Consider the following 23673-nt stretch of genomic DNA (forward strand, 5'->3'; position numbering starts at 1 on the left):
CTCTTCTCTCCCCACTCTCCCATACACATTTCCCCTCCCCTGTTCTCTCTCATCCTCTTTCTCTCTTCTCTCCCCACTCTCCCATACACATTTCCACTCCCCCCCGTTCTCTTCCCTCCCCCAGGATGTGAGCTGTCCAGTGAAGCAGGTTCCTACAGGGAAGAAACAGGTGCCTCTGAACCCAGACAGCAGCACTCCCAGCAGTCAGCCCAAGCCGGGCTCCTGTCCTTCTCTGGTGGTGTCCAGTAGTGAGTTTGATGCCAGCAACGGCCACACGGTTAAGTCCTACTCCCTGTTGTTCAGAGTGTCTGGACCAGGCAGGACGCAGCACAACGGACTGGTCAATGGACAGACCAATGAGAATATAGGTAGGCTTAGTGCTGGAGTTAAACTACATGTGGGTGGGGGGAACTCCAGTCTTGTATTGGTACAGGGTGTGTGTGTGTGTGTGTGTGTGTGTGTGTGTATGTGAACCCCAGTCTTGTATTGGTACAGGGTGTGTGTATGTGAACCCCAGTCTTGTATTGGTACCGGGTGTGTGTATGTGAACCCCAGTCTTGTATTGGCACTGTGTGTGTGTGAACCCCAGTCTTGTATTGGTACAGTGTGTGTGTGTGTGTGTGTGTGTGTGTGTGTGTGTGTGTGTGTGTGTGTGTGTGTGTGTGTGTGTGTGTGAACCCCAGTCTTGTATTGGTACAGGGTGTGTGTGTGTGTGAACCCCAGTCTTGTATTGGCACTGTGTGTGTGTGTGTGTGAACCCCAGTCTTGTATTGGTACAGGGTGTGTGTGAACCCCAGTCTTGTATTGGCACTGTGTGTGTGTGTGTGTGTGTGTGAACCCCAGTCTTGTATTGGTACAGAGGATGTGTGTGTGTGTGTTAACCCCTAGTCTAGTATTGGAACAGAGGATGTGTGTGTGTGTGTGTGTGTGTGTGTGTGTGTGTGTGTGTGTTAACCCCAGTCTTGTATTGGTACAGAGGTGTGTGTGTTAACCCCAGTCTTGTATTGGCACAGAGGGTGTGTGTGTGTGTTAACCCCAGTCTTGTATTGGTACAGAGGATGTGTGTGTGTGTGTGTGTGTGTGTGTGTGTTAACCCCAGTCTTGATTGGTACAGAGGGTGTGTGTGTGTGTTAACCCCAGTCTTGTATTGGTACAGAGGATGTGTGTGTGTGTGTGTGTGAACCCCAGTCTTGTATTGGAACAGAGGATGTGTGTGTGTGTGTGTTAACCCCAGTCTTGTATTGGTACAGAGGATGTGTGTGTGTGTGTGTGTGTGTGTGTTAACCCCAGTCTTGTATTGGAACAGAGGATGTGTGTGTGTGTGTGTTAACCCCAGTCTTGTATTGGAACAGAGGATGTGTGTGTGTGTGTTAACCCCAGTCTTGTATTGGTACAGAGGAGGTGTGTGTGTGTGTGTGTGTTAACCCCAGTCTTGTATTGGTACAGAGGAGTGTGTGTGTGTGTTGTGTTAACCCCAGTCTTGTATTGGTACAGAGGATGTGTGTGTGTGTGTGTGTGTGTTAACCCCAGTCTTGTATTGGTACAGAGGAGGTGTGTGTGTGTTAACCCCAGTCTTGTATTGGTACAGAGGATGTGTGTGTGTGTGTGTGTGTTAACCCCAGTCTTGTATTGGTACAGAGGAGGTGTGTGTGTGTGTGTTAACCCCAGTCTTGTATTGGTACAGAGGAGGTGTGTGTGTGTGTGTGTTAACCCCAGTCTTGTATTGGTACAGAGGATGTGTGTGTGTTAACCCCAGTCTTGTATTGGTACAGAGGATGTGTGTGTGTGTGTGTGTGTGTTAACCCCAGTCTTGTATTGGTACAGAGGATGTGTGTGTGTTAACCCCAGTCTTGTATTGGAACAGAGGATGTGTGTGTGTGTGTGTGTGTGTGTTAACCCCAGTCTTGTATTGGTACAGAGGAGGTGTGTGTGTGTGTGTGTGTGTGTTAACCCCAGTCTTGTATTGGTACAGAGGAGTGTGTGTGTGTGTGTGTGTGTTAACCCCAGTCTTGTATTGGTACAGAGGAGGTGTGTGTGTGTGTGTGTGTGTGTTAACCCCAGTCTTGTATTGGTACAGAGGAGGTGTGTGTGTGTGTGTGTGTTAACCCCAGTCTTGTATTGGTACAGAGGAGGTGTGTGTGTGTGTGTGTGTTAACCCCAGTCTTGTATTGGTACAGAGGAGGTGTGTGTGTGTTAACCCCAGTCTTGTATTGGTACAGAGGATGTGTGTGTGTGTGTGTGTTAACCCCAGTCTTGTATTGGTACAGAGGAGGTGTGTGTGTGTTAACCCCAGTCTTGTATTGGTACAGAGGATGTGTGTGTGTGTTAACCCCTAGTCTAGTATTGGAACAGAGGATGTGTGTGTGTGTGTGTGTGTGTGTGTGTGTGTGTGTGTGTGTGTGTTAACCCCAGTCTTGTATTGGTACAGAGGATGTGTGTGTTAACCCCAGTCTTGGATTGGCACAGAGGATGTGTGTGTGTGTGTGTGTGTGTGTTAACCCCAGTCTTGTATTGGTACAGAGGGTGTGTGTGTGTGTTAACCCCAGTCTTGTATTGGTACAGAGGATGTGTGTGTGTGTGTGTGTTAACCCCAGTCTTGTATTGGAACAGAGGATGTGTGTGTGTGTGTGTGTGTGTGTGTGTGTGTTAACCCCAGTCTTGTATTGGTACAGAGGATGTGTGTGTGTGTGTGTGTGTGTTAACCCCAGTCTTGTATTGGAACAGAGGATGTGTGTGTGTGTGTGTTAACCCCAGTCTTGTATTGGAACAGAGGATGTGTGTGTGTGTGTGTAACCCCAGTCTTGTATTGGTACAGAGGAGGTGTGTGTGTGTGTGTGTGTTAACCCCAGTCTTGTATTGGTACAGAGGAGGTGTGTGTGTGTGTGTGTGTGTGTTAACCCCAGTCTTGTATTGGTACAGAGGTGTGTGTGTGTGTGTGTGTGTTAACCCCAGTCTTGTATTGGTACAGAGGGTGTGTGTGTGTGTTAACCCCAGTCTTGTATTGGTACAGAGGAGGTGTGTGTCTTGTGTGTGTGTGTGTGTTAACCCCAGTCTTGTATTGGTACAGAGGAGGTGTGTGTGTGTGTGTGTGTGTGTTAACCCCAGTCTTGTATTGGTACAGAGGAGTGTGTGTGTGTGTGTGTGTGTGTGTTAACCCCAGTCTTGTATTGGTACAGAGGGTGTGTGTGTGTTAACCCCAGTCTTGTATTGGTACAGAGGATGTGTGTGTGTGTGTTAACCCCAGTCTTGTATTGGAACAGAGGATGTGTGTGTGTGTGTGTGTGTGTGTGTTAACCCCAGTCTTGTATTGGTACAGAGGAGGTGTGTGTGTGTGTGTTAACCCCAGTCTTGTATTGGAACAGAGGATGTGTGTGTGTGTGTGTGTGTGTTAACCCCAGTCTTGTATTGGAACAGAGGATGTGTGTGTGTGTGTGTGTGTGTGTGTGTGTTAACCCCAGTCTTGTATTGGTACAGAGGAGGTGTGTGTGTGTGTGTGTGTGTAACCCCAGTCTTGTATTGGTACAGAGGAGGTGTGTGTGTGTTAACCCCAGTCTTGTATTGGTACAGGATGTGTGTGTGTGTGTGTGTTAACCCCAGTCTTGTATTGGTACAGAGGAGGTGTGTGTGTGTTAACCCCAGTCTTGTATTGGTACAGAGGATGTGTGTGTGTGTGTGTGTTAACCCCAGTCTTGTATTGGTACAGAGGAGGTGTGTGTGTGTGTGTTAACCCCAGTCTTGTATTGGTACAGAGGAGTATTGTGTGTGTGTGTGTTAACCCCAGTCTTGTATTGGTACAGAGGATGTGTGTGTGTTAACCCCAGTCTTGTATTGGTACAGAGGATGTGTGTGTGTGTGTGTGTGTGTGTTAACCCCAGTCTTGTATTGGTACAGAGGTGTGTGTGTGTAACCCCAGTCTTGTATTGGTACAGAGGAGGTGTGTGTGTGTGTGTGTGTGTGTTAACCCCAGTCTTGTATTGGTACAGAGGAGGTGTGTGTTAACCCCAGTCTTGTATTGGTACAGAGGATGTGTGTGTGTGTGTGTGTGTGTGTTAACCCCAGTCTTGTATTGGTACAGAGGAGTGTGTGTGTGTGTTAACCCCAGTCTTGTATTGGTACAGAGGATGTGTGTGTGTGTGTGTGTGTTAACCCCAGTCTTGTATTGGTACAGAGGAGGTGTGTGTGTGTGTGTTAACCCCAGTCTTGTATTGGTACAGAGGAGGTGTGTGTGTGTGTTAACCCCAGTCTTGTATTGGTACAGAGGATGTGTGTGTGTTAACCCCAGTCTTGTATTGGTACAGAGGATGTGTGTGTGTGTGTGTGTGTGTGTTAACCCCAGTCTTGTATTGGTACAGAGGATGTGTGTGTGTTAACCCCAGTCTTGTATTGGTACAGAGGATGTGTGTGTGTGTGTGTGTGTGTGTTAACCCCAGTCTTGTATTGGTACAGAGGATGTGTGTGTGTGTGTGTGTTAACCCCAGTCTTGTATTGGTACAGAGGAGGTGTGTGTGTGTGTGTGTGTTAACCCCAGTCTTGTATTGGTACAGAGGATGTGTGTGTGTGTGTGTTAACCCCAGTCTTGTATTGGTACAGAGGAGTCTTGTATTGGTGTGTGTGTGTGTGTTAACCCCAGTCTTGTATTGGTACAGAGGGTGTGTGTGTGTGTGTGTGTGTGTTAACCCCAGTCTTGTATTGGTACAGAGGATGTGTGTGTGTGTGTGTGTGTGTTAACCCCAGTCTTGTATTGGTACAGAGGAGTGTGTGTGTGTGTGTGTGTGTTAACCCCAGTCTTGTATTGGTACAGAGGATGTGTGTGTGTGTGTGTGTGTTAACCCCAGTCTTGTATTGGTACAGAGGATGTGTGTGTGTGTGTTAACCCCAGTCTTGTATTGGTACAGAGGATGTGTGTGTGTGTGTGTGTTAACCCCAGTCTTGTATTGGTACAGAGGATGTGTGTGTGTGTGTGTGTGTGTGTGTTAACCCCAGTCTTGTATTGGTACAGAGGAGGTGTGTAACAGGAAGAAGAGAAGCTCCACCGTCAGGCAAGAAGAAGTTGGAGAAACGACGTTCGTAGCTCAGATGACTGTGTTTGATAAAAACAGGTACACACACACACACAGATATGTCTTACTATACTTGAGGACTTTTTGGGAACCAACAATTGGATTCCCATTCAAGTTCTTATTTTCCCTAAACCTAAACCCTAAACCTAACCCCGAACCCTTAAACTTAACCCCTAAACCTAACCCTGAACCCTTAAACTTAACCCCTAAACCTAACCCTGAACCCTTAAACTTAACCCCTAAACCTAACCCTGAACCCTTAAACTTAACCCCTAAACCTAACCCTGAACCCTTAAACTTAACCCCTAAACCTAACCCTGAACCCTTAAACTTAACCCCTAAACCTAACCCTGAACCCTTAAACTTAACCCCTAAACCTAACCCTGAACCCTTAAACTTAACCCCTAAACCTAACCCTGAACCCTTAAACTTAACCCCTAAACCTAACCCTGAACCCTTAAACTTAACCCCTAAACCTAACCCTGAACCCTTAAACTTAACCCCTAAACCTAACCCTGAACCCTTAAACTTAACCCCTAAACCTAACCCTGAACCCTTAAACTTAACCCCTAAACCTAACCCTGAACCCTTAAACTTAACCCCTAAACCTAACCCTGAACCCTTAAACTTAACCCCTAAACCTAACCCTGAACCCCTAAACCTAACCCTGAACCCCTAAACCTAACCCTGAACCCTTAAACTTAACCCCTAAACCTAACCCTGAACCCTTAAACTTAACCCCTAAACCTAACCCTGAACCCTTAAACTTAACCCCTAAACCTAACCCTGAACCCTTAAACTTAACCCCTAAACCTAACCCTGAACCCTTAAACTTAACCCCTAAACCTAACCCTGAACCCTTAAACTTAACCCCTAAACCTAACCCTGAACCCTTAAACTTAACCCCTAAACCTAACCCTGAACCCTTAAACTTAACCCCTAAACCTAACCCTGAACCCTTAAACTTAACCCCTAAACCTAACCCTGAACCCTTAAACTTAACCCCTAAACCTAACCCTGAACCCTTAAACTTAACCCCTAAACCTAACCCTGAACCCTTAAACTTAACCCCTAAACCTAACCCTGAACCCCTAAACCTAACCCTGAACCCTTAAACTTAACCCCTAAACCTAACCCTGAACCCTTAAACTTAACCCCTAAACCTAACCCTGAACCCTTAAACTTAACCCCTAAACCTAACCCTGAACCCTTAAACTTAACCCCTAAACCTAACCCTGAACCCTTAAACTTAACCCCTAAACCTAACCCTGAACCCTTAAACTTAACCCCTAAACCTAACCCTGAACCCTTAAACTTAACCCCTAAACCTAACCCTGAACCCTTAAACTTAACCCCTAAACCTAACCCTGAACCCTTAAACTTAACCCCTAAACCTAACCCTGAACCCTTAAACTTAACCCCTAAACCTAACCCTGAACCCTTAAACTTAACCCCTAAACCTAACCCTGAACCCTTAAACTTAACCCCTAAACCTAACCCTGAACCCTTAAACTTAACCCCTAAACCTAACCCTGAACCCTTAAACTTAACCCCTAAACCTAACCCTGAACCCCTAAACTTAACCCCTAAACCTAACCCTGAACCCCTAAACCTAACCCTGAACCCTTAAACTTAACCCCTAAACCTAACCCCGAACCCTTAAACTTAACCCCTAAACCTAACCCTGAACCCTTAAACTTAACCCCTAAACCTAACCCTGAACCCTTAAACTTAACCCCTAAACCTAACCCTAAAATAGACTTTAACAAGTGAGGACCGGCTGAATGTCCTCACTTGTCTGAATTATAGTTGGTTTACTACTCTTGGACTTTAGGTACTCACCAGTATAGTACAGTGTACACACACACACACACACACACACAGGGTTGTGTTCTTTTGTTATTCCTCTTTCACACACATTCTGTCTCTTTCTCATTCTCACTCTCATATGCTGCACACGTCTCTGGAGGACTGTGGGGCTTGTTCCGCGCCTCCGGCGGACTGTGGGTCTTGTTCCGTGTCTCTGGAGGACTGTGGGGCTTGTTCCGTGTCTCTGGAGGACTGTGGGACTTGGTCCGCGTCTCTGGAGGACTGTGGGGCTTGATCCGCGTCTCTGGAGGACTGTGGGGCTTGGTCCGCGTCTCTGGAGGACTGTGGGGCTTGATCCGCGTCTCTGGAGGACTGTGGGGCTTTGTCCGCGTCTCTGGAGGACTGTGGGGCTTGTCCGCGTCTCTGGAGGACTGTGGGGCTTTGTCCGCGTCTCTGGAGGACTGTGGGGCTTGGTCCACGTCTCTGGAGGACTGTGGGGCTTGGTCCACGTCTGGAGGGAGGGCTTGGTCCGCGTCTCTGGAGGGCTTGGTCCGTGTCTCTGGAGGACTGTGGGGCTTGGTCCGCGTCTCTGGAGGACTGTGGGGCTTGGTCCGCGTCTCTGGAGGGCTTGGTCCGCGTCTCTGGAGGACTGTGGGGCTTGGTCCACGTCTCTGGAGGACTGTGGGGCTTGGTCCGCGTCTCTGGAGGGCTTGGTCCGCGTCTCTGGAGGACTGTGGGGCTTGGTCCACGTCTCTGGAGGACTGTGGGGCTTGGTCCGCGTCTCTGGAGGACTGTGGGGCTTGGTCCGCGTCTCTGGAGGACTGTGGGGCTTGGTCCGCGTCTCTGGAGGACTGTGGGGCTTGGTCCGCGTCTCTGGAGGACTGTGGGGCTTGGTCCGCGTCTCTGGAGGACTGTGGGGCTTGGTCCGCGTCTCTGGAGGACTGTGGGGCTTGGTCCACGTCTCTGGAGGACTGTGGGGCTTGGTCCACGTCTCTGGAGGACTGTGGGGCTTGGTCCACGTCTCTGGAGGACTGTGGGGCTTGGTCCACGTCTCTGGAGGACTGTGGGGTTTGGTCCACGTCTCTGGAGGACTGTGGGGCTTGGTCCACAACAACTGCATTGCAGTTGGCCGTCTAGAAATCAACTTTCTTTACAAAAAACGACTCACTCTGCATCACCGATCTGAAGCTCTGGAAGACGGCCGATGTCCCTTCCTCCTTTCAGGCGTCTGCAGTTGTTAGATGGGTTGTATCTGTTGCTGTTAATGTTTTTGTGTGTGTGTGTGTGTGTGTGTGTGTGTAGGCGTCTGCAGTTGTTAGATGGAGAGTATGAGGTGTCTATGCAGCAGATGGTGGACTGTCCTGTCAACAAGAAGAGAGCCACCTGGGAAACGAACCTGGATGGAAAGGTACGTGTGTGTGTTGTCACCAGACCACAATTTGGACTTGGAAACCAGGTTTAGTATCACGTTACTCCATACCAAAACAATACCTGTGTTGTCATGTGCTGCTGCCATGCTATGTTGTTGTCTTTAGGTCTCTCTTTATGTGCTGTTGTGTTGTCTCTCGTCGTGATGTGTGTTTGGTACTATATTTTTTTATATGTATGGTATGTATGTATGTCATTTTTAATCCCAGCCCTCGTCCCCGCAGGAGGCCATTTGCCTTTTGGTAGGCCGTCATTGTAAATAAGATACATTTGTTCTTAACTGACTTGCCTCGTTAAATAAAGTTCAATAAAAAATGTAAATAAATAAAAGGTATATTAACAAGTCCCAGAATGGCTCCTGATCCAGTCAGATGAACTCAGCTACTACTCTGTTCAATAGTTAGGCTCCTGATCCAGTCAGATGAACTCAGCTACTACTCTGTTCAATAGTTAGGCTCCTGATCCAGTCAGATGAACTCAGCTACTACTCTGTTCAATAGTTAGGCTCCTGATCCAGTCAGATGAACTCAGCTACTACTCTGTTCAATAGTTAGGCTCCTGATCCAGTCAGATGAACTCAGCTACTACTCTGTTCAATAGTTAGGCTCCTGATCCAGTCAGAGCAGGACCCTATTTAAAATGTGAATTCACATCATTTTATGTTTCAGCGTTTGTGTTTTTAAATGGCTGTTTCAATGTTGTACATTTGTCACATCCCTATTTTAAATTTAACGATATTGAACTTCTAAGATGCCTAACTATTGAACAGAGTAGTATCTGAGTTCATCTGACTGGATCAGGAGCCTAACTATTGAACAGAGTAGTAGCTGAGTTCATCTGACTGGATCAGGAGCCTAACTATTGAACAGAGTAGTATCTGAGTTCATCTGACTGGATCAGGAGCCTAACTATTGAACAGAGTAGTAGCTGAGTTCATCTGACTGGATCAGGAGCCTAACTATTGAACAGAGTAGTATCTGAGTTCATCTGACTGGATCAGGAGCCTAACTATTGAACAGAGTAGTAGCTGAGTTCATCTGACTGGATCAGGAGCCTAACTATTGAACAGAGTAGTAGCTGAGTTCATCTGACTGGATCAGGAGCCTAACTATTGAACAGAGTAGTATCTGAGTTCATCTGACTGGATCAGGAGCCTAACTATTGAACAGAGTAGTAGCTGAGTTCATCTGACTGGATCAGGAGCCTAACTATTGAACAGAGTAGTAGCTGAGTTCATCTGACTGGATCAGGAGCCTAACTATTGAACAGAGTAGTAGCTGAGTTCATCTGACTGGATCAGGAGCCTAACTATTGAACCGAGTAGTAGCTGAGTTCATCTGACTGGATCAGGAGCCTAACTATTGAACAGAGTAGTAGCTGAGTTCATCTGACTGGATCAGGAGCCTAACTATTGAACCGAGTAGTATCTGAGTTCATCTGACTGGATCAGGAGCCTAACTATTGAACAGAGTAGTAGCTGAGTTCATCTGACTGGATCAGGAGCCTAACTATTGAACAGAGTAGTAGCTGAGTTCATCTGACTGGATCAGGAGCCTAACTATTGAACTTTAGCTGTCCGCTAGCATGGAAAGTTAGCCTACACAGTTGGAAGCTACCGGTATCTTCATGCATTGTAAAGTTATTCTACCCTGTATGATTTACGACTAGTAATTATCAGTTTCAACATTTCTCCACGTAATGTTGCATTATTCAAGTGTGTTAACTTCAGTACAGGCTGAGTGGGGAGCTAACATGATACAGTAGACTGAGTGGGGAGCTAACATGATACAGTAGACTGAGTGGGGAGCTAACATGATACAGTAGGCTGAGTGGGGAGCTAACATGATACAGTAGACTGAGTGGGGAGCTAACATGATACAGTAGGCTGAGTGGGGAGCTAACATGATACAGTAGACTGAGTGGGGAGCTAACATGATACAGTAGACTGAGTGGGGAGCTAACATGATACAGTAGACTGAGTGGGGAGCTAACATGATACAGTAGACTGAGTGGGGAGCTAACATGATACAGTAGACTGAGTGGGGAGAGCTAACATGATACAGTAGACTGAGTGGGGAGCTAACATGATACAGTAGACTGAGTGGGGAGCTGAAATGATACAGTAGACTGAGTGGGGAGCTAACATGATACAGTAGACTGAGTGGGGAGCTAACATGATACAGTAGACTGAGTGGGGAGCTAACATGATACAGTAGACTGAGTGGCTAAGTGGAGCTAACATGATACAGTCCAGACTCTCAGTACAGGCTAAGTAGGGAGCTAACATGATACAGTAGACTGAGGCTAAGTGGGGAGCTAACATGATACAGTAGACTGAGTGGGGAGCTAACATGATACAGTCCAGACTCCCAGTACAGGGGAGCTAACATGATACAGTAGACTGAGTGGGGAGCTAACATGATACAGTAGACTGAGTGGGGAGCTAACATGATACAGTAGACTGAGTGGGGAGCTAACATGATACAGTAGACTGAGTACAGGGGGAGCTAACATGATACAGTAGACTGAGTGGGGAGCTGAAATGATACAGACTGAGTGGGAGCTAACATGATACAGTCCAGACTGAGGTGGGGAGCTAACATGATACAGTAGACTGAGTGGGGAGCTAACATGATACAGTAGACTGAGTGGGGAGCTAACATGATACAGTAGACTGATACAGACTGGGGAGCTAACATGATACAGTAGACTGAGGTGTGGGAGCTAACATGATACAGTAGACTGAGTGGGGAGCTAACATGATACAGTAGAGGCTGAGTGGGGGAGCTAACATGATACAGTAGACTGAGTGGGGAGCTAACATGATACAGTAGACTGAGTGGGGAGCTAACATGATACAGTAGACTGAGTGGGGAGCTAACATGATACAGTAGACTGAGTGGGGAGCTAACATGATACAGTAGACTGAGTGGGGAGCTAACATGATACAGTAGACTGAGTGGGGAGCTGAAATGATACAGTCCAGACTCCCAGTACAGGCTAAGTAGGGAGCTAACATGATACAGTAGACTGAGTGGGGAGCTAACATGATACAGTAGACTGAGTGGGGAGCTAACATGATACAGTCCAGACTGAGTGGGGAGCTAACATGATACAGTAGACTGAGTGGGGAGCTAACATGATACAGTCCAGACTGTACAGGCTAAGGGGAGCTAACATGATACAGTACAGACTGAGTGGGGAGCTAACATGATACAGTCCAGACTGAGGCTAAGTGGGAGCTAACATGATACAGTCCAGACTGAGTGGGGAGCTAACATGATACAGTAGACTGAGTGGGGAGCTAACATGATACAGTAGACTCCCAGTACAGGGGAGCTAACATGATATAGTAGACTGAGTGGGGAGCTAACATGATACAGTCCAGACTGAGGTGGGGAGCTACACAGATACAGTAGACTGAGTGGGGAGCTAACATGATACAGTCCAGATTGAGGCTGGGGAGCTAAGCTACAGTAGACCAGTGGGGAGCTAACATGATACAGTCCAGACTGAGGCTGGGGAGCTAACATGATACAGTCCAGACTGTACAGGCTGGGGAGCTAACATGATACAGTCCAGACTGAGTGGGGAGCTAACATGATACAGTCCAGACTGTACAGGTGGGGAGCTAACATGATACAGTACAGTCCAGACTCCCAGACTGAGTGGGGAGCTAACATGATACAGTCCAGACTGAGTACAGGAGAGCTAACATGATACAGTCCAGACTCCCAGTACAGGCTAAGTGGCTAACATGAGAGACTCCCAGTACAGGCATGATACAGTACTACAGACAGACTGTACAGGCTGTGGAGAGCTAACATGATACAGTCCAGACTCCCAGTACAGGCTAAGTGGAGAGCTAACATGATACAGTCCAGACTGTACAGGCTAAGTGGAGAGCTAACATGATACAGTACAGACTCTCAGTACAGGCTAAGTGGAGAGCTAACATGATACAGTCCAGACTCCCAGTACAGGCTAAGTGGAGAGCTAACATGATACAGTCCAGACTCTCAGTACAGGCTAAGTGGGGAGCTAACATGATACAGTCCAGACTCCCAGTACAGGCTAAGTGGAGAGCTAACATGATACAGTCCAGACTCCCAGTACAGGCTAAGTGGCGACAGGCACGGTGCACTCCGTTGGGGACATCGACTGCGTTGATAAACAAATTTGATCCGTGAGATACATTTGGCAGAAAGTACCGAAAATAAAAATGATTGTATCAAAAAAAAGTCCAGAAGTTTTGTATACGGTGCATCACTAGTATGTAATTCCTCCTCCCAGGCCTCTGGTCTTCCCCTCTGAACAGACAGGAAGAGGTCAGCACTTCCCTTTACTCATGTCTTTGTCTCTCTCTCTCTCCCCCACTTTCTGTAGCTCCTCCCTCCGTTTGAGACGTTCTCCAAGGGTCCTACTCTCCAGTTCACACTGCGTTGGACAGGCGAGCCCAGTGATAGGTCGACGGCCCCTGTGGCCAAACCCCTCGCCACGCGGAACGCTGACGCTAGCAGCCTGACCTCCGACCCTAAGCCCTGCTCCCTCAGACCCACTCAGACCGTAGGTGAGACACGGGCCAGACGACGCACACGCACACATACGGACTGTTGTAATCTGTAGAAGCTCACTAAATGGTGTCAATTTAAAGGGATACTTTAACATATACCATGTTTAAATTAATATCATTTTTATGTCTTTGCGTCCGGTATAAAGGAAGTTAAGAGGTAGTTTTGTGAGCCAATGCTAACTAGCGTTAGCACAATGACTGGAAGTCTGTGGTGTCTGCTAGCGAACATTAGTTAGCAATTGCACCAGTGATAGTTAGCAACATCCTTCATACTGGACACTGAGAAATAAAAGTAGTATCCACGAGTTCATCTGATTTCTGGGGAAGTCGATAAAGGGCCTCATTACCAACCAAAATCCCCTGAAGTATCCCTTTAAACGTGGAACAGGTTAAAGTATCCCTTTAAACGTGGAACAGGTTAAAGTATCCCTTTAAACGTGGAACAGGTTAAAGTATCCCTTTAAACGTGGAACAGGTTAAAGTATCCCTTTAAACGTGGAACAGGTTAAAGTATCCCTTTAAACGTGGAACAGGTTAAAGTATCCCTTTAAACGTGGAGCAGGTTAAAGTATCCCTTTAAACGTGGAGCAGGTTAAAGTATCCCTTTAAACGTGGAGCAGGTTAAAGTATCCCTTTAAACGTGGGACACGTTCTATGACCTCACCAAAGAATCCCTTTAAACGTGGAACACGTTTCTTCCCTCTCTCTGTAGCTGTGAAAGACTCCTTCAGCAGTACAGAGTTTCAGATGAGACAAGAACACACACTTGAGGAACCAAGTGACAATCTACGCATATTCTACCAGGTGAGAGGAAGAAACACACTCGTATTCTTGACTTTAGAGCAGATTGCATTGTGCAATCCATGTCTGAATCACAGTTGTGTTGTGCTTGTCTTTTGTTCTCTTGTTATGTGTCTTGACTGGAGGTGGATGGTATGAGAGACCTGGTCCTTTATAACAGGTCTGACTGGGGGTTATTAGAGACCTGGTCCTTTATAGCAGGTCTGACTGGGGGTTATTAGAGACCTGGTCCTGGTTATAACAGGTCTGACTGGGGGTTATTAGAGACCTGGTCCTTTATAACAGGTCTGACTGGGGGTTATTAGAGACCTGGTCCTTTATAACAGGTCTGACTGGGGGTTATTAGAGACCTGGTCCTGGGGGTTATTAGAGACCTGGTCCTTTATAGCAGGTCTGACTGGGGGTTATTAGAGACCTGGTCCTTTATAGCAGGTCTGACTGGGGGGGTTATTAGAGACCTGGTCCTTTATAGCAGGTCTGACTGGGGGTTATTAGAGACCTGGTCCTTTATAGCAGGTCTGACTGGGGGTTATTAGAGACCTGGTCCTTTATAACAGGTCTGACTGGGGGTTATTAGAGACCTGGTCCTTTATAACTTTAGGTCTAGAGACCTGGTCCTTTATAGCAGGTCTGACTGGGGGTTATTAGAGACCTGGTCCTTTATAGCAGGTCTGACTGGGGGTTATTAGAGACCTGGTCCTTTATAACAGGTCTGACTGGGGTGGATGGTTATTAGAGACCTGGTCCTTTATAACAGGTCTGACTGGGGGTTATTAGAGACTGGTCCTTTATAACAGGTCTGACTGGGGGTTATTAGAGACCTGGTCCTTTATAACAGGTCTGACTGGGGGTTATTAGAGACCTGGTCCTTTATAACAGGTCTGACTAGGGGTTATTAGAGACCTGGTCCTTTATAACAGGTCTGACTGGGGGGTGGATGGTATTAGAGACCTGGTCCTTTATAGCAGGTCTGCATCCTGTTCCCTATATAGTGCCCTTCATTTGACCAGGGCCCATGGTTCACTATGTAGGCCATAGGGTCCCATTTGGTACAATGTATTTCAGACTTGGCTGTCTATGATGGGGAGTTTCATAGTTTCTACTGACTCCTACTCTATGGTCAGACTGGCTGACCTTTTGTGTAGAATTACATAGTCTATATCCTTCTCACGCTCTCCCTCTCTCTCCCTCTCTCCTTCTCCTCACCCCCCTCCCTCCCTCACCCCTCTCTCTCTCCCTTCCTCTCTCTCTCTCCTTCTGTCTCTAGTTCCTGTATAACCACAACACACAGCAGCAGACCGAGGCTAGAGATGACCTCCACTGTCCCTGGTGCACTCTGAACTGTAGGAGACTCTACAGTCTCCTCAAACACCTCAAACTGGCCCACAGCAGATTCATCTTCAACTACGTGGTGAGAACGAGGGGAAGCGAGAGAGAGACCCAGAGACAGAGTGTGTGTGTGTCTGGTGCACTCTGAACTGTAGAGGACTACAGTCACCTCAAACTGGCCCACAGCAGATACTTCTTCAACTATGACTACATTTAGACAGGCAGCCCAATTCTGATATTTTGCCAATATTTGGGTTGGCTGTGTAAACAGCCTAGGAGGTGAGAGAGACCGGGGGTGTGTGTGGGGGGGGGGGGTTGTACTGTCAGGAGCTGTACATATTGGGGGCTGAATTAAGGGCTGGTTATTAAACCATACAGGTCCGTTGTGATTGACATGTTCTATGACCTCACCAGCCCCACCCTAAAGGAGCGAGGATAGACGTGTCTATTAATGAGCGTTATGACGGGGTGCACGCTGGGAATCCTCGGGATATTCACAGTCAGCCCGGCTTCGCCTTCAGCAGGAACGGACCCGTCAAGAGATCCCCCGTCACACACATCCTCGTCTGCAGGTAACTGGGTACACACGTGTGGGTCACACACACACACACACACACACCTTCATCTGCAGGTAACTGGGTACACACGTGTGGGTCACACACACACACCTTCATCTGCAGGTAATGCAGACAGACACACACACCGTCATCTGCAGGTAACGCAGACAGACACACACACACACCTTCATCTGCAGGTAACACACACCCCTATAGTCGTAAAGGCCAAGTCAACTAGAAGTCCAGGTAGCAGATAAAGGGACCTATCAGACATGTATGTAGTTGCTGCTGTATATGAACTAATATACATGGGTTCTGACTGGTTTGTTACTTTACAATTGTAAAATGATATGCTCCCTGCTTTTCAAATCTAAGAAGACTGCTGGAAAGCCTGAACGCAAGATGGTCATTTCTGAGAGTCACACAGTGGAGGAACGTATTGTCTGTCTGTAGTCTACTGTACATGGAGGAACGTATTGTCTGTCTGTAGTCTACTGTACATGATGGAGGAACATATTGTCTGTAGTCTACTGTACATGATGGAGGGACATATTGTCTGTCTGTAGTCTACTGTACATGATGGAGGAACATATTGTCTGTCTGTAGTCTACTGTACATGATGGAGGAACATATTGTCTGTCTGTAGTCTACTGTACATGATGGAGGAACATATTGTCTGTAGTCTACTGTACATGATGGAGGAACATATTGTCTGTAGTCTACTGTACATGATGGAGGAACATATTGTCTGTCTGTAGTCTACTGTACATGATGGAGGAACATATTGTCTGTAGTCTACTGTACATGATGGAGGAACATATTGTCTGTCTGTAGTCTACTGTACATGATGGAGGAACATATTGTCTGTCTGTAGTCTACTGTACATGGAGGAACATATTGTCTGTCTGTAGTCTACTGTACATGGAGGAACATATTGTCTGTAGTCTACTGTACATGATGGAGGAACATATTGTCTGTAGTCTACTGTATATGGAGGAACATATTGTCTGTAGTCTACTGTACATGATGGAGGAACATATTGTCTGTCTGTAGTCTACTGTACATGATGGAGGAACATATTGTCTGTCTGTAGTCTACTGTACATGGAGGAACATATTGTCTGTCTGTAGTCTACTGTACATGGAGGAACATATTGTCTGTAGTCTACTGTACATGATGGAGGAACATATTGTCTGTCTGTAGTCTACTGTACATGATGGAGGAACATATTGTCTGTCTGTAGTCTACTGTACATGATGGAGGAACATATTGTCTGTCTGTAGTCTACTGTACATGATGGAGGAACATATTGTCTGTAGTCTACTGTACATGATGGAGGAACATATTGTCTGTCTGTAGTCTACTGTACATGATGGAGGAACATATTGTCTGTCTGTAGTCTACTGTACATGATGGAGGAACATATTGTCTGTCTGTAGTCTACTGTACATGGAGGAACATATTGTCTGTAGTCTACTGTACATGATGGAGGAACATATTGTCTGTAGTCTACTGTACATGATGGAGGAACATATTGTCTGTCTGTAGTCTACTGTACATGATGGAGGAACATATTGTCTGTCTGTAGTCTACTGTACATGATGGAGGAACATATTGTCTGTAGTCTACTGTACATGATGGAGGAACATATTGTCTGTCTGTAGTCTACTGTACATGATGGAGGAACATATTGTCTGTCTGTAGTCTACTGTACATGATGGAGGAACATATTGTCTGTCTGTAGTCTACTGTACATGGAGGAACATATTGTCTGTCTGTAGTCTACTGTACATGGAGGAACATATTGTCTGTCTGTAGTCTACTGTACATGGAGGAACATATTGTCTGTCTGTAGTCTACTGTACATGATGGAGGAACATATTGTCTGTCTGTAGTCTACTGTACATGATGGAGGAACATATTGTCTGTCTGTAGTCTACTGTACATGATGGAGGAACATATTGTCTGTCTGTAGTCTACTGTACATGATGGAGGAACATATTGTCTGTCTGTAGTCTACTGTACATGATGGAGGAACATATTGTCTGTAGTCTACTGTACATGGAGGAACATATTGTCTGTCTGTAGTCTACTGTACATGATGGAGGAACATATTGTCTGTCTGTAGTCTACTGTACATGATGGAGGAACATATTGTCTGTCTGTAGTCTACTGTACATGATGGAGGAACATATTGTCTGTCTGTAGTCTACTGTACATGGAGGAACATATTGTCTGTCTGTAGTCTACTGTACATGATGGAGGAACATATTGTCTGTCTGTAGTCTACTGTACATGATGGAGGAACATATTGTCTGTCTGTAGTCTACTGTACATGGAGGAACATATTGTCTGTCTGTAGTCTACTGTACATGATGGAGGAACATATTGTCTGTCTGTAGTCTACTGTACATGATGGAGGAACATATTGTCTGTCTGTAGTCTACTGTACATGATGGAGGAACATATTGTCTGTCTGTAGTCTACTGTACATGATGGAGGGACATATTGTCTGTCTGTAGTCTACTAAACATGATGGAGGGACATATTGTCTGTAGTCTACTGTACATGGAGGAACATATTGTCTGTCTGTAGTCTACTGTACAGAGTTCTCTCCTCCCTCTCTTCCCAGTTCTGGTTTGCCATCTAGCTTGCTACCTTTACTAGCCCAAACCAGTGACAAACTTAGCTATGTTATCCACATGTAGCAGTACACAAACAAAATCTTGCTCACTTATGTTGCCAGCTAGAAAGAAATGTTCACAAATTCATTCAGAAATGGAGGAAGAGCATAGCTAGCTTTAGCAAGCTAACGTTAGCAGCTGCCTCTTCAAGAAGATCTTTACCTCTCTCTTTCCCTCTCCTCTGTTCTCCTTCCTGTAGGATATTTACCTCTCTCTCTCCCTCTCCTCTGTTCTCCTTCCAATAGGATCTTTACCTCTCTCTCTTTCCCTCTCCTCTGTTCTCCTTCCTGTAGGATCTTTACCTCTCTCTCTTTCCCTCTCCTCTGTTCTCCTTCCAATAGGATCTTTACCTCTCTCTTTCCCTCACTTCTGTTCTCCTTCCTGTAGGATATTTACCTCTCTCTTTCCCTCTCTTCTGTTCTCCTTCCTGTAGGATATTTACCTCTCTCTCTTTCCCTCTCCTCTGTTCTCCTTCCAGTAGGATCTTTACCTCTCTCTCTTTCCCTCTCCTCTGTTCTCCTTCCAATAGGATCTTTACCTCCCTCTCTTTCCCTCTCCTCTGTTCTCCTTCCTGTAGGATATTTACCTCTCTCTCTTTCCCTCTCTTCTGTTCTCCTTCCTGTAGGATATTTACCTCTCTCTCTTTCCCTCTCTTCTGTTCTCCTTCCTGTAGGATATTTACCTCTCTCTCTTTCCCTCTCTTCTGTTCTCCTTCCTGTAGGATATTTACCTCTCTCTCTTTCCCTCTCTTCTGTTCTCCTTCCTGTAGGATCTTTACCTCTCTCTCTTCCCTCTCTTCTGTTCTCCTTCCTATAGGATCTTTACCTCTCTCTCTTTCCCTCTCTTCTGTTCTCCTTCCAATAGGATCTTTACCTCTCTCTCCTTCCCTCTCTTCTGTTCTCCTTCCAATAGGATCTTTACCTCTCTCTCTTTCCCTCTCCTCTGTTCTCCTTCCTGTAGGATATCTTTCTTTCCCTCCTTCTCTCTCTTTCCCTCTCCTCTGTTCTCCTTCCAATAGGATAGGATCTTTCCCTCTCTCTGTTCTCCTTCCTGTAGGATCTTTCTCTCTCTTTCCCTCTCCTCTGTTCTCCTTCCAGTAGGATCTTTCCCTCTCCTTCCCTCTCTTTCCCTCTCTTCTGTTCTCCTTCCAATAGGATCTTTACCTTTCCTCTCTCTTTCCCTCTCTTCTGTTCTCCTTCCAATAGGATCTTTACCTCTCTCTTTCCCTCTCCTCTGTTCTCCTTCCTGTAGGATCTTTACCTCTCTCTCTTTCCCTCTCTTCTGTTCTCCTTCCAATAGGATATTTACCTCTCTCTCTTTCCCTCTCTTCTGTTCTCCTTCCAATAGGATCTTTACCTCCCTCTCTCTCTCTCTTCTCTCTCTCTCTCTCTCTCTCATATTTATATTCATTCTCCCCCTACCCATCTCCCCTCTTCCTGTAGGCTAAAGCATGTATGTATTCAGGTACAATTGACATTCACTTACTAACCCCTCCCTCTCCTCCCCTTAGACCAAAGCGTCTCCTCCCCCCCAGTCTGTGTGAGTTCCTGGAGGCTGATGGAGGAGAGGGAGACCAGCAGAGAATCATCCCAGGTCACAACCGCCTCTACTTCCGCTCAGACAGCTGTACCCCCAAAACACCCCAGGAGGTAGATCACGACAGTGAGGATGAGACAGACCCCTTCTGGCTCCGAGAGAGGACCATCATGGTGAGAGACACAAACACACACTGAGCAGGTAGCTACCACACATGGTGAGATACACACTGAGCAGGTAGCAGGTAGACATTGGGTTTGGAGTCTCCAACTTGACTCTGGATCCACTCTGACTGTTGTTCTGTCTACAGCAAATCCAGGAGTTTACAGACGTGAACGATGGAGAGAAGGAGGTGATGAAGCTATGGAACCTTCACGTTATGAAGTATGGGTACGTACCCCGCATTAAAGCCCTGGCCTCGTTATACAGCCTCTGTTTAAAGCATCACGTTGCTGTGTGTCGTTCTCTAGAGCTTCATCAGGCGTTGCTGTGTCGTTCTCTAGACGTTGCTGTGTCGTTCTCTAGAGCTTCATCAGACGTTGCTGTGTCGTTCTCTAGACGTTGCTGTGTGTCGATCTCTAGAGCTTCATCAGATGTTGCTGTGTGTCGGTGTCGGTGCCGTTCTCTAGTGCTTCATCAGACGTTGCTGTGTGTCGGTTCGTTCTAGACGTTGTTGTGCTTCATCAGACGTTGCTGTGTGCTGCTGTGTCGTTCTCTAGAGCTTCATCAGATGTTGCTGTGTGTCGGTGCCGTTCTCTAGAGCTTCATCAGACATTGTGTGTTGTTCTCTAGACGTTGCTGTGTGCCGTTCTCTAGACGTTGCTGTGTGCCGTTCTCTAGACGTTGCTGTGTGTCGTTCTCTAGACGTTGCTGTGTGTCATCAGATGTTGCTGTGTGTCGGTGCCGTTCTCTAGAGCTTCATCAGACGTTGCTGTGTGTCGTTCTCTAGACGTTGTTGTGTGTCGTTCTCTAGAGCTTCATCAGACGTTGCTGTGTGTCGTTCTCTAGACGTTGCTGTGTGTCGTTCTCTAGAGCTTCATCAGACGTTGCTGTGTGTCGTTCTCTAGACGTTGCTGTGTGTCCTCTAGAGCTTCATCAGACGTTGCTGTGTGTCGTTCTCTAGACGTTGCTGTGTGTCGTTCTCTAGAGCTTCATCAGACGTTGCTGTGTGTCGTTCTCTAGACGTTGCTGTGTGTCGTTCTCTAGACGTTGCTGTGTGTCGTTCTCTAGAGCTTCATCAGACGTTGCTGTGTGTCGTTCTCTAGACGTTGTTGTGTGTCGTTCTCTAGAGCTTCATCAGACGTTGCTGTGTGTGTAGACGTTGTTGTGTGTCTCTAGAGCTTCATCAGACGTTGCTGTGTGTCGTTCTCTAGACGTTGCTGTGTGTCGTTCTCTAGACGTTGCTGTGTGTCGTTCTCTAGACGTTGCTGTGTGCCGTTCTCTAGACGTTGCTGTGTGCCGTTCTCTAGACGTTGCTGTGCCGTTCTCTAGACGTTGCTGTGTGCCGTTCTCTAGACGTTGCTGTGTGTCGTTCTCTAGACGTTGCTGTGTGTCGTTCTCTAGACGTTGCTGTGTGCCGTTCTCTAGACGTTGCTGTGTGTCGTTCTCTAGACGTTGCTGTGTCGTTCTCTAGAGCTTCATCAGACGTTGCTGTGTCGTTCTCTAGAGCTTCATCAGACGTTGTTGTTGTGTGTCGTTCTCTATAAGACGTTGCTGTGTGTTCTCTAGACGGACGTTGTTGTGTGTCGTTCTCTAGACGTTGCTGTGTGTCGTTCTCTAGAGCTTCATCAGACGTTGCTGTGTGTCGTTCTCTAGACGTTGTGTGTGTCCTCTAGAGCTTCATCAGACGTTGCTGTGTGTCGTTCTCTAGACGTTGCTGTGTGTCGTTCTCTAGACGTTGCTGTGTGTCGGTGCCGTTCTCTAGAGCTTCATCAGACGTTGCTGTGTGTCATTCTCTAGACCGTTGTTGTGTGTCGTTCTCTAGAGCTTCATCAGACGTTGCTGTGTGTCGTTCTCTAGACGTTGTTGTGTGTCGTTCTCTAGAGCTTCATCAGACGTTGTGTCGTTCTCTAGACGTTGCTGTGTGTCGTTCTCTAGACGTTGCTGTGTGTCGTTCTCAGACGTTGCTGTGTGTCGTTCTCTAGACGTTGCTGTGTGTCGTTCTAGACGTTGCTGTGTGTCGTTCTCTAGACGTTGCTGTGTGTCGTTCTCTAGACGTTGTTGTGTGTCCTCTAGAGCTTCATCAGACGTTGCTGTGTGTCGTTCTCTAGACGTTGCTGTGTGTCGTTCTCTAGACGTTGCTGTGTGTCGTTCTCTAGACGTTGCTGTGTGTCGTTCTCTAGACGTTGCTGTGTGCCGTTCTCTAGACGTTGCTGTGTGCAGTTCTCTAGACGTTGCTGTGCCGTTCTCTAGACGTTGCTGCCGTCTAGACGTTGCTGTGTGCAGTTCTCTAGACGTCTAGATGTTGCTGTGTGCCGTTCTCTAGATGTTGCTGTGTCGTTCTCTAGACGTTGCTGTGTGCCGTTCTCTAGACGTTGCTGTGTGTCGTTCTCTAGACGTTGCTGTTGTCGTTCTCAGACGTTGCTGTGTGTCGTTCTCTAGACGTTGCTGTGTGTCGTTCTCTAGACGTTGCTGTGTGTCGTTCTCTAGAGCTTCATCAGACGTTGCTGTGTGTCTAGACGTTGTTGTGTGTCGTTCTCTAGAGCTTCATCAGACGTTGCTGTGTGTGTTCTCTAGACGTTGCTGTGTGTCGTTCTCTAGAGCTTCATCAGACGTTGCTGTGTGTCGTTCTCTAGACGTTGTTGTGTGTCGTTCTCTAGACGTTGCTGTGTGTCGTTCTCTAGACGTTGCTGTGTGTCGGTGCCGTTCTCTAGAGCTTCATCAGACGTTGCTGTGTGTCATTCTCTAGACGTTGTTGTGTGTCGTTCTCTAGAGCTTCATCAGACGTTGCTGTGTGTCGTTCTCTAGACGTTGCTGTGTGTCGTTCTCTAGAGCTTCATGCTGTGTGTCGTTCTCTAGACGTTGCTGTGTGTCGTTCTCTAGACGTTGCTGTGTGTCGTTCTCTAGACGTTGCTGTGTGTCGTTCTCTAGACGTTGCTGTGTGTCGTTCTCTAGACGTTGCTGTGTGTCGTTCTCTAGACGTTGCTGTGTGTCGTTCTCTAGACGTTGCTGTGTGTCGTTCTAGAGCTTCATCAGACGTTGCTGTGTGTCGTTCTCTAGACGTTGTTGTGTGTCGTTCTCTAGAGCTTCATCAGACGTTGCTGTGTCGTTCTCTAGACGTTGCTGTGTGTCCTCTAGAGCTTCATCAGACGTTGCTGTGTGTCGTTCTCTAGACGTTGCTGTGTGTCGTTCTCTAGACGTTGCTGTGTGTCGTTCTCTAGACGTTGCTGTGTGTCGTTCTCTAGACGTTGCTGTGTGCCGTTCTCTAGACGTTGCTGTGTGCAGTTCTCTAGACGTTGCTGTGTGTCGTTCTCTAGACGTTGCTGTGTGTCGTTCTCTAGACGTTGCTGTGTGTCGGTGCCGTTCTCTAGACGTTGCTGTGTGTCGTTTCTATAAGACGTTGCTGTGTGTCGTTCTCTAGACGTTGCTGTGTGCCGTTCTCTAGACGTTGCTGTGTGCCGTTCTCTAGACGTTGCTGTGTGCCGTTCTCTAGACGTTGCTGTGTGCCGTTCTCTAGACGTTGCTGTGTGCCGTTCTCTAGACGTTGCTGTGTGCCGTTCTCTAGACGTTGCTGTGTGTCGGTGCCGAGCTTCATCAGACGTTGTTGTTGTGTGTCGTTCTCTATAAGACGTTGCTGTGGTCTTGGCCTGTGCACTTGAGCCAACAGCTGGCACATACAGTGTGGGGTTAGCCTACATGATGAGATTATTATGGATAAGGGCTAGATTTATTTTGGG

The 23673-nt window shown here is 46.9% G+C and overlaps 1 protein-coding gene across 1 annotated transcript in view; it reads left to right on the top strand.

The window, feature by feature from the left end:
* Window positions 1-124: 124 nt before the first annotated feature.
* LOC121843529 (polycomb protein SUZ12-like) overlaps window positions 125-23673 on the top strand; it is a gene marked incomplete at its 5' end in the record, with an annotated part of 31570 nt that continues 8021 nt past the window's right edge. Inside the window, 9 exons of the mRNA XM_042313167.1 lie at window positions 125-368; window positions 5000-5099; window positions 8172-8277; window positions 12684-12867; window positions 13583-13674; window positions 14939-15082; window positions 15415-15572; window positions 19752-19950; window positions 20088-20167. Of these exons, the coding sequence (XP_042169101.1) occupies window positions 125-368; window positions 5000-5099; window positions 8172-8277; window positions 12684-12867; window positions 13583-13674; window positions 14939-15082; window positions 15415-15572; window positions 19752-19950; window positions 20088-20167 (1307 nt within the window). The remainder of the gene's footprint in view (window positions 369-4999; window positions 5100-8171; window positions 8278-12683; window positions 12868-13582; window positions 13675-14938; window positions 15083-15414; window positions 15573-19751; window positions 19951-20087; window positions 20168-23673) is intronic.

Source organism: Oncorhynchus tshawytscha, unplaced genomic scaffold, assembly GCF_018296145.1.
Source record: "Oncorhynchus tshawytscha isolate Ot180627B unplaced genomic scaffold, Otsh_v2.0 Un_contig_11228_pilon_pilon, whole genome shotgun sequence".
NCBI lineage: Eukaryota > Metazoa > Chordata > Actinopteri > Salmoniformes > Salmonidae > Oncorhynchus > Oncorhynchus tshawytscha.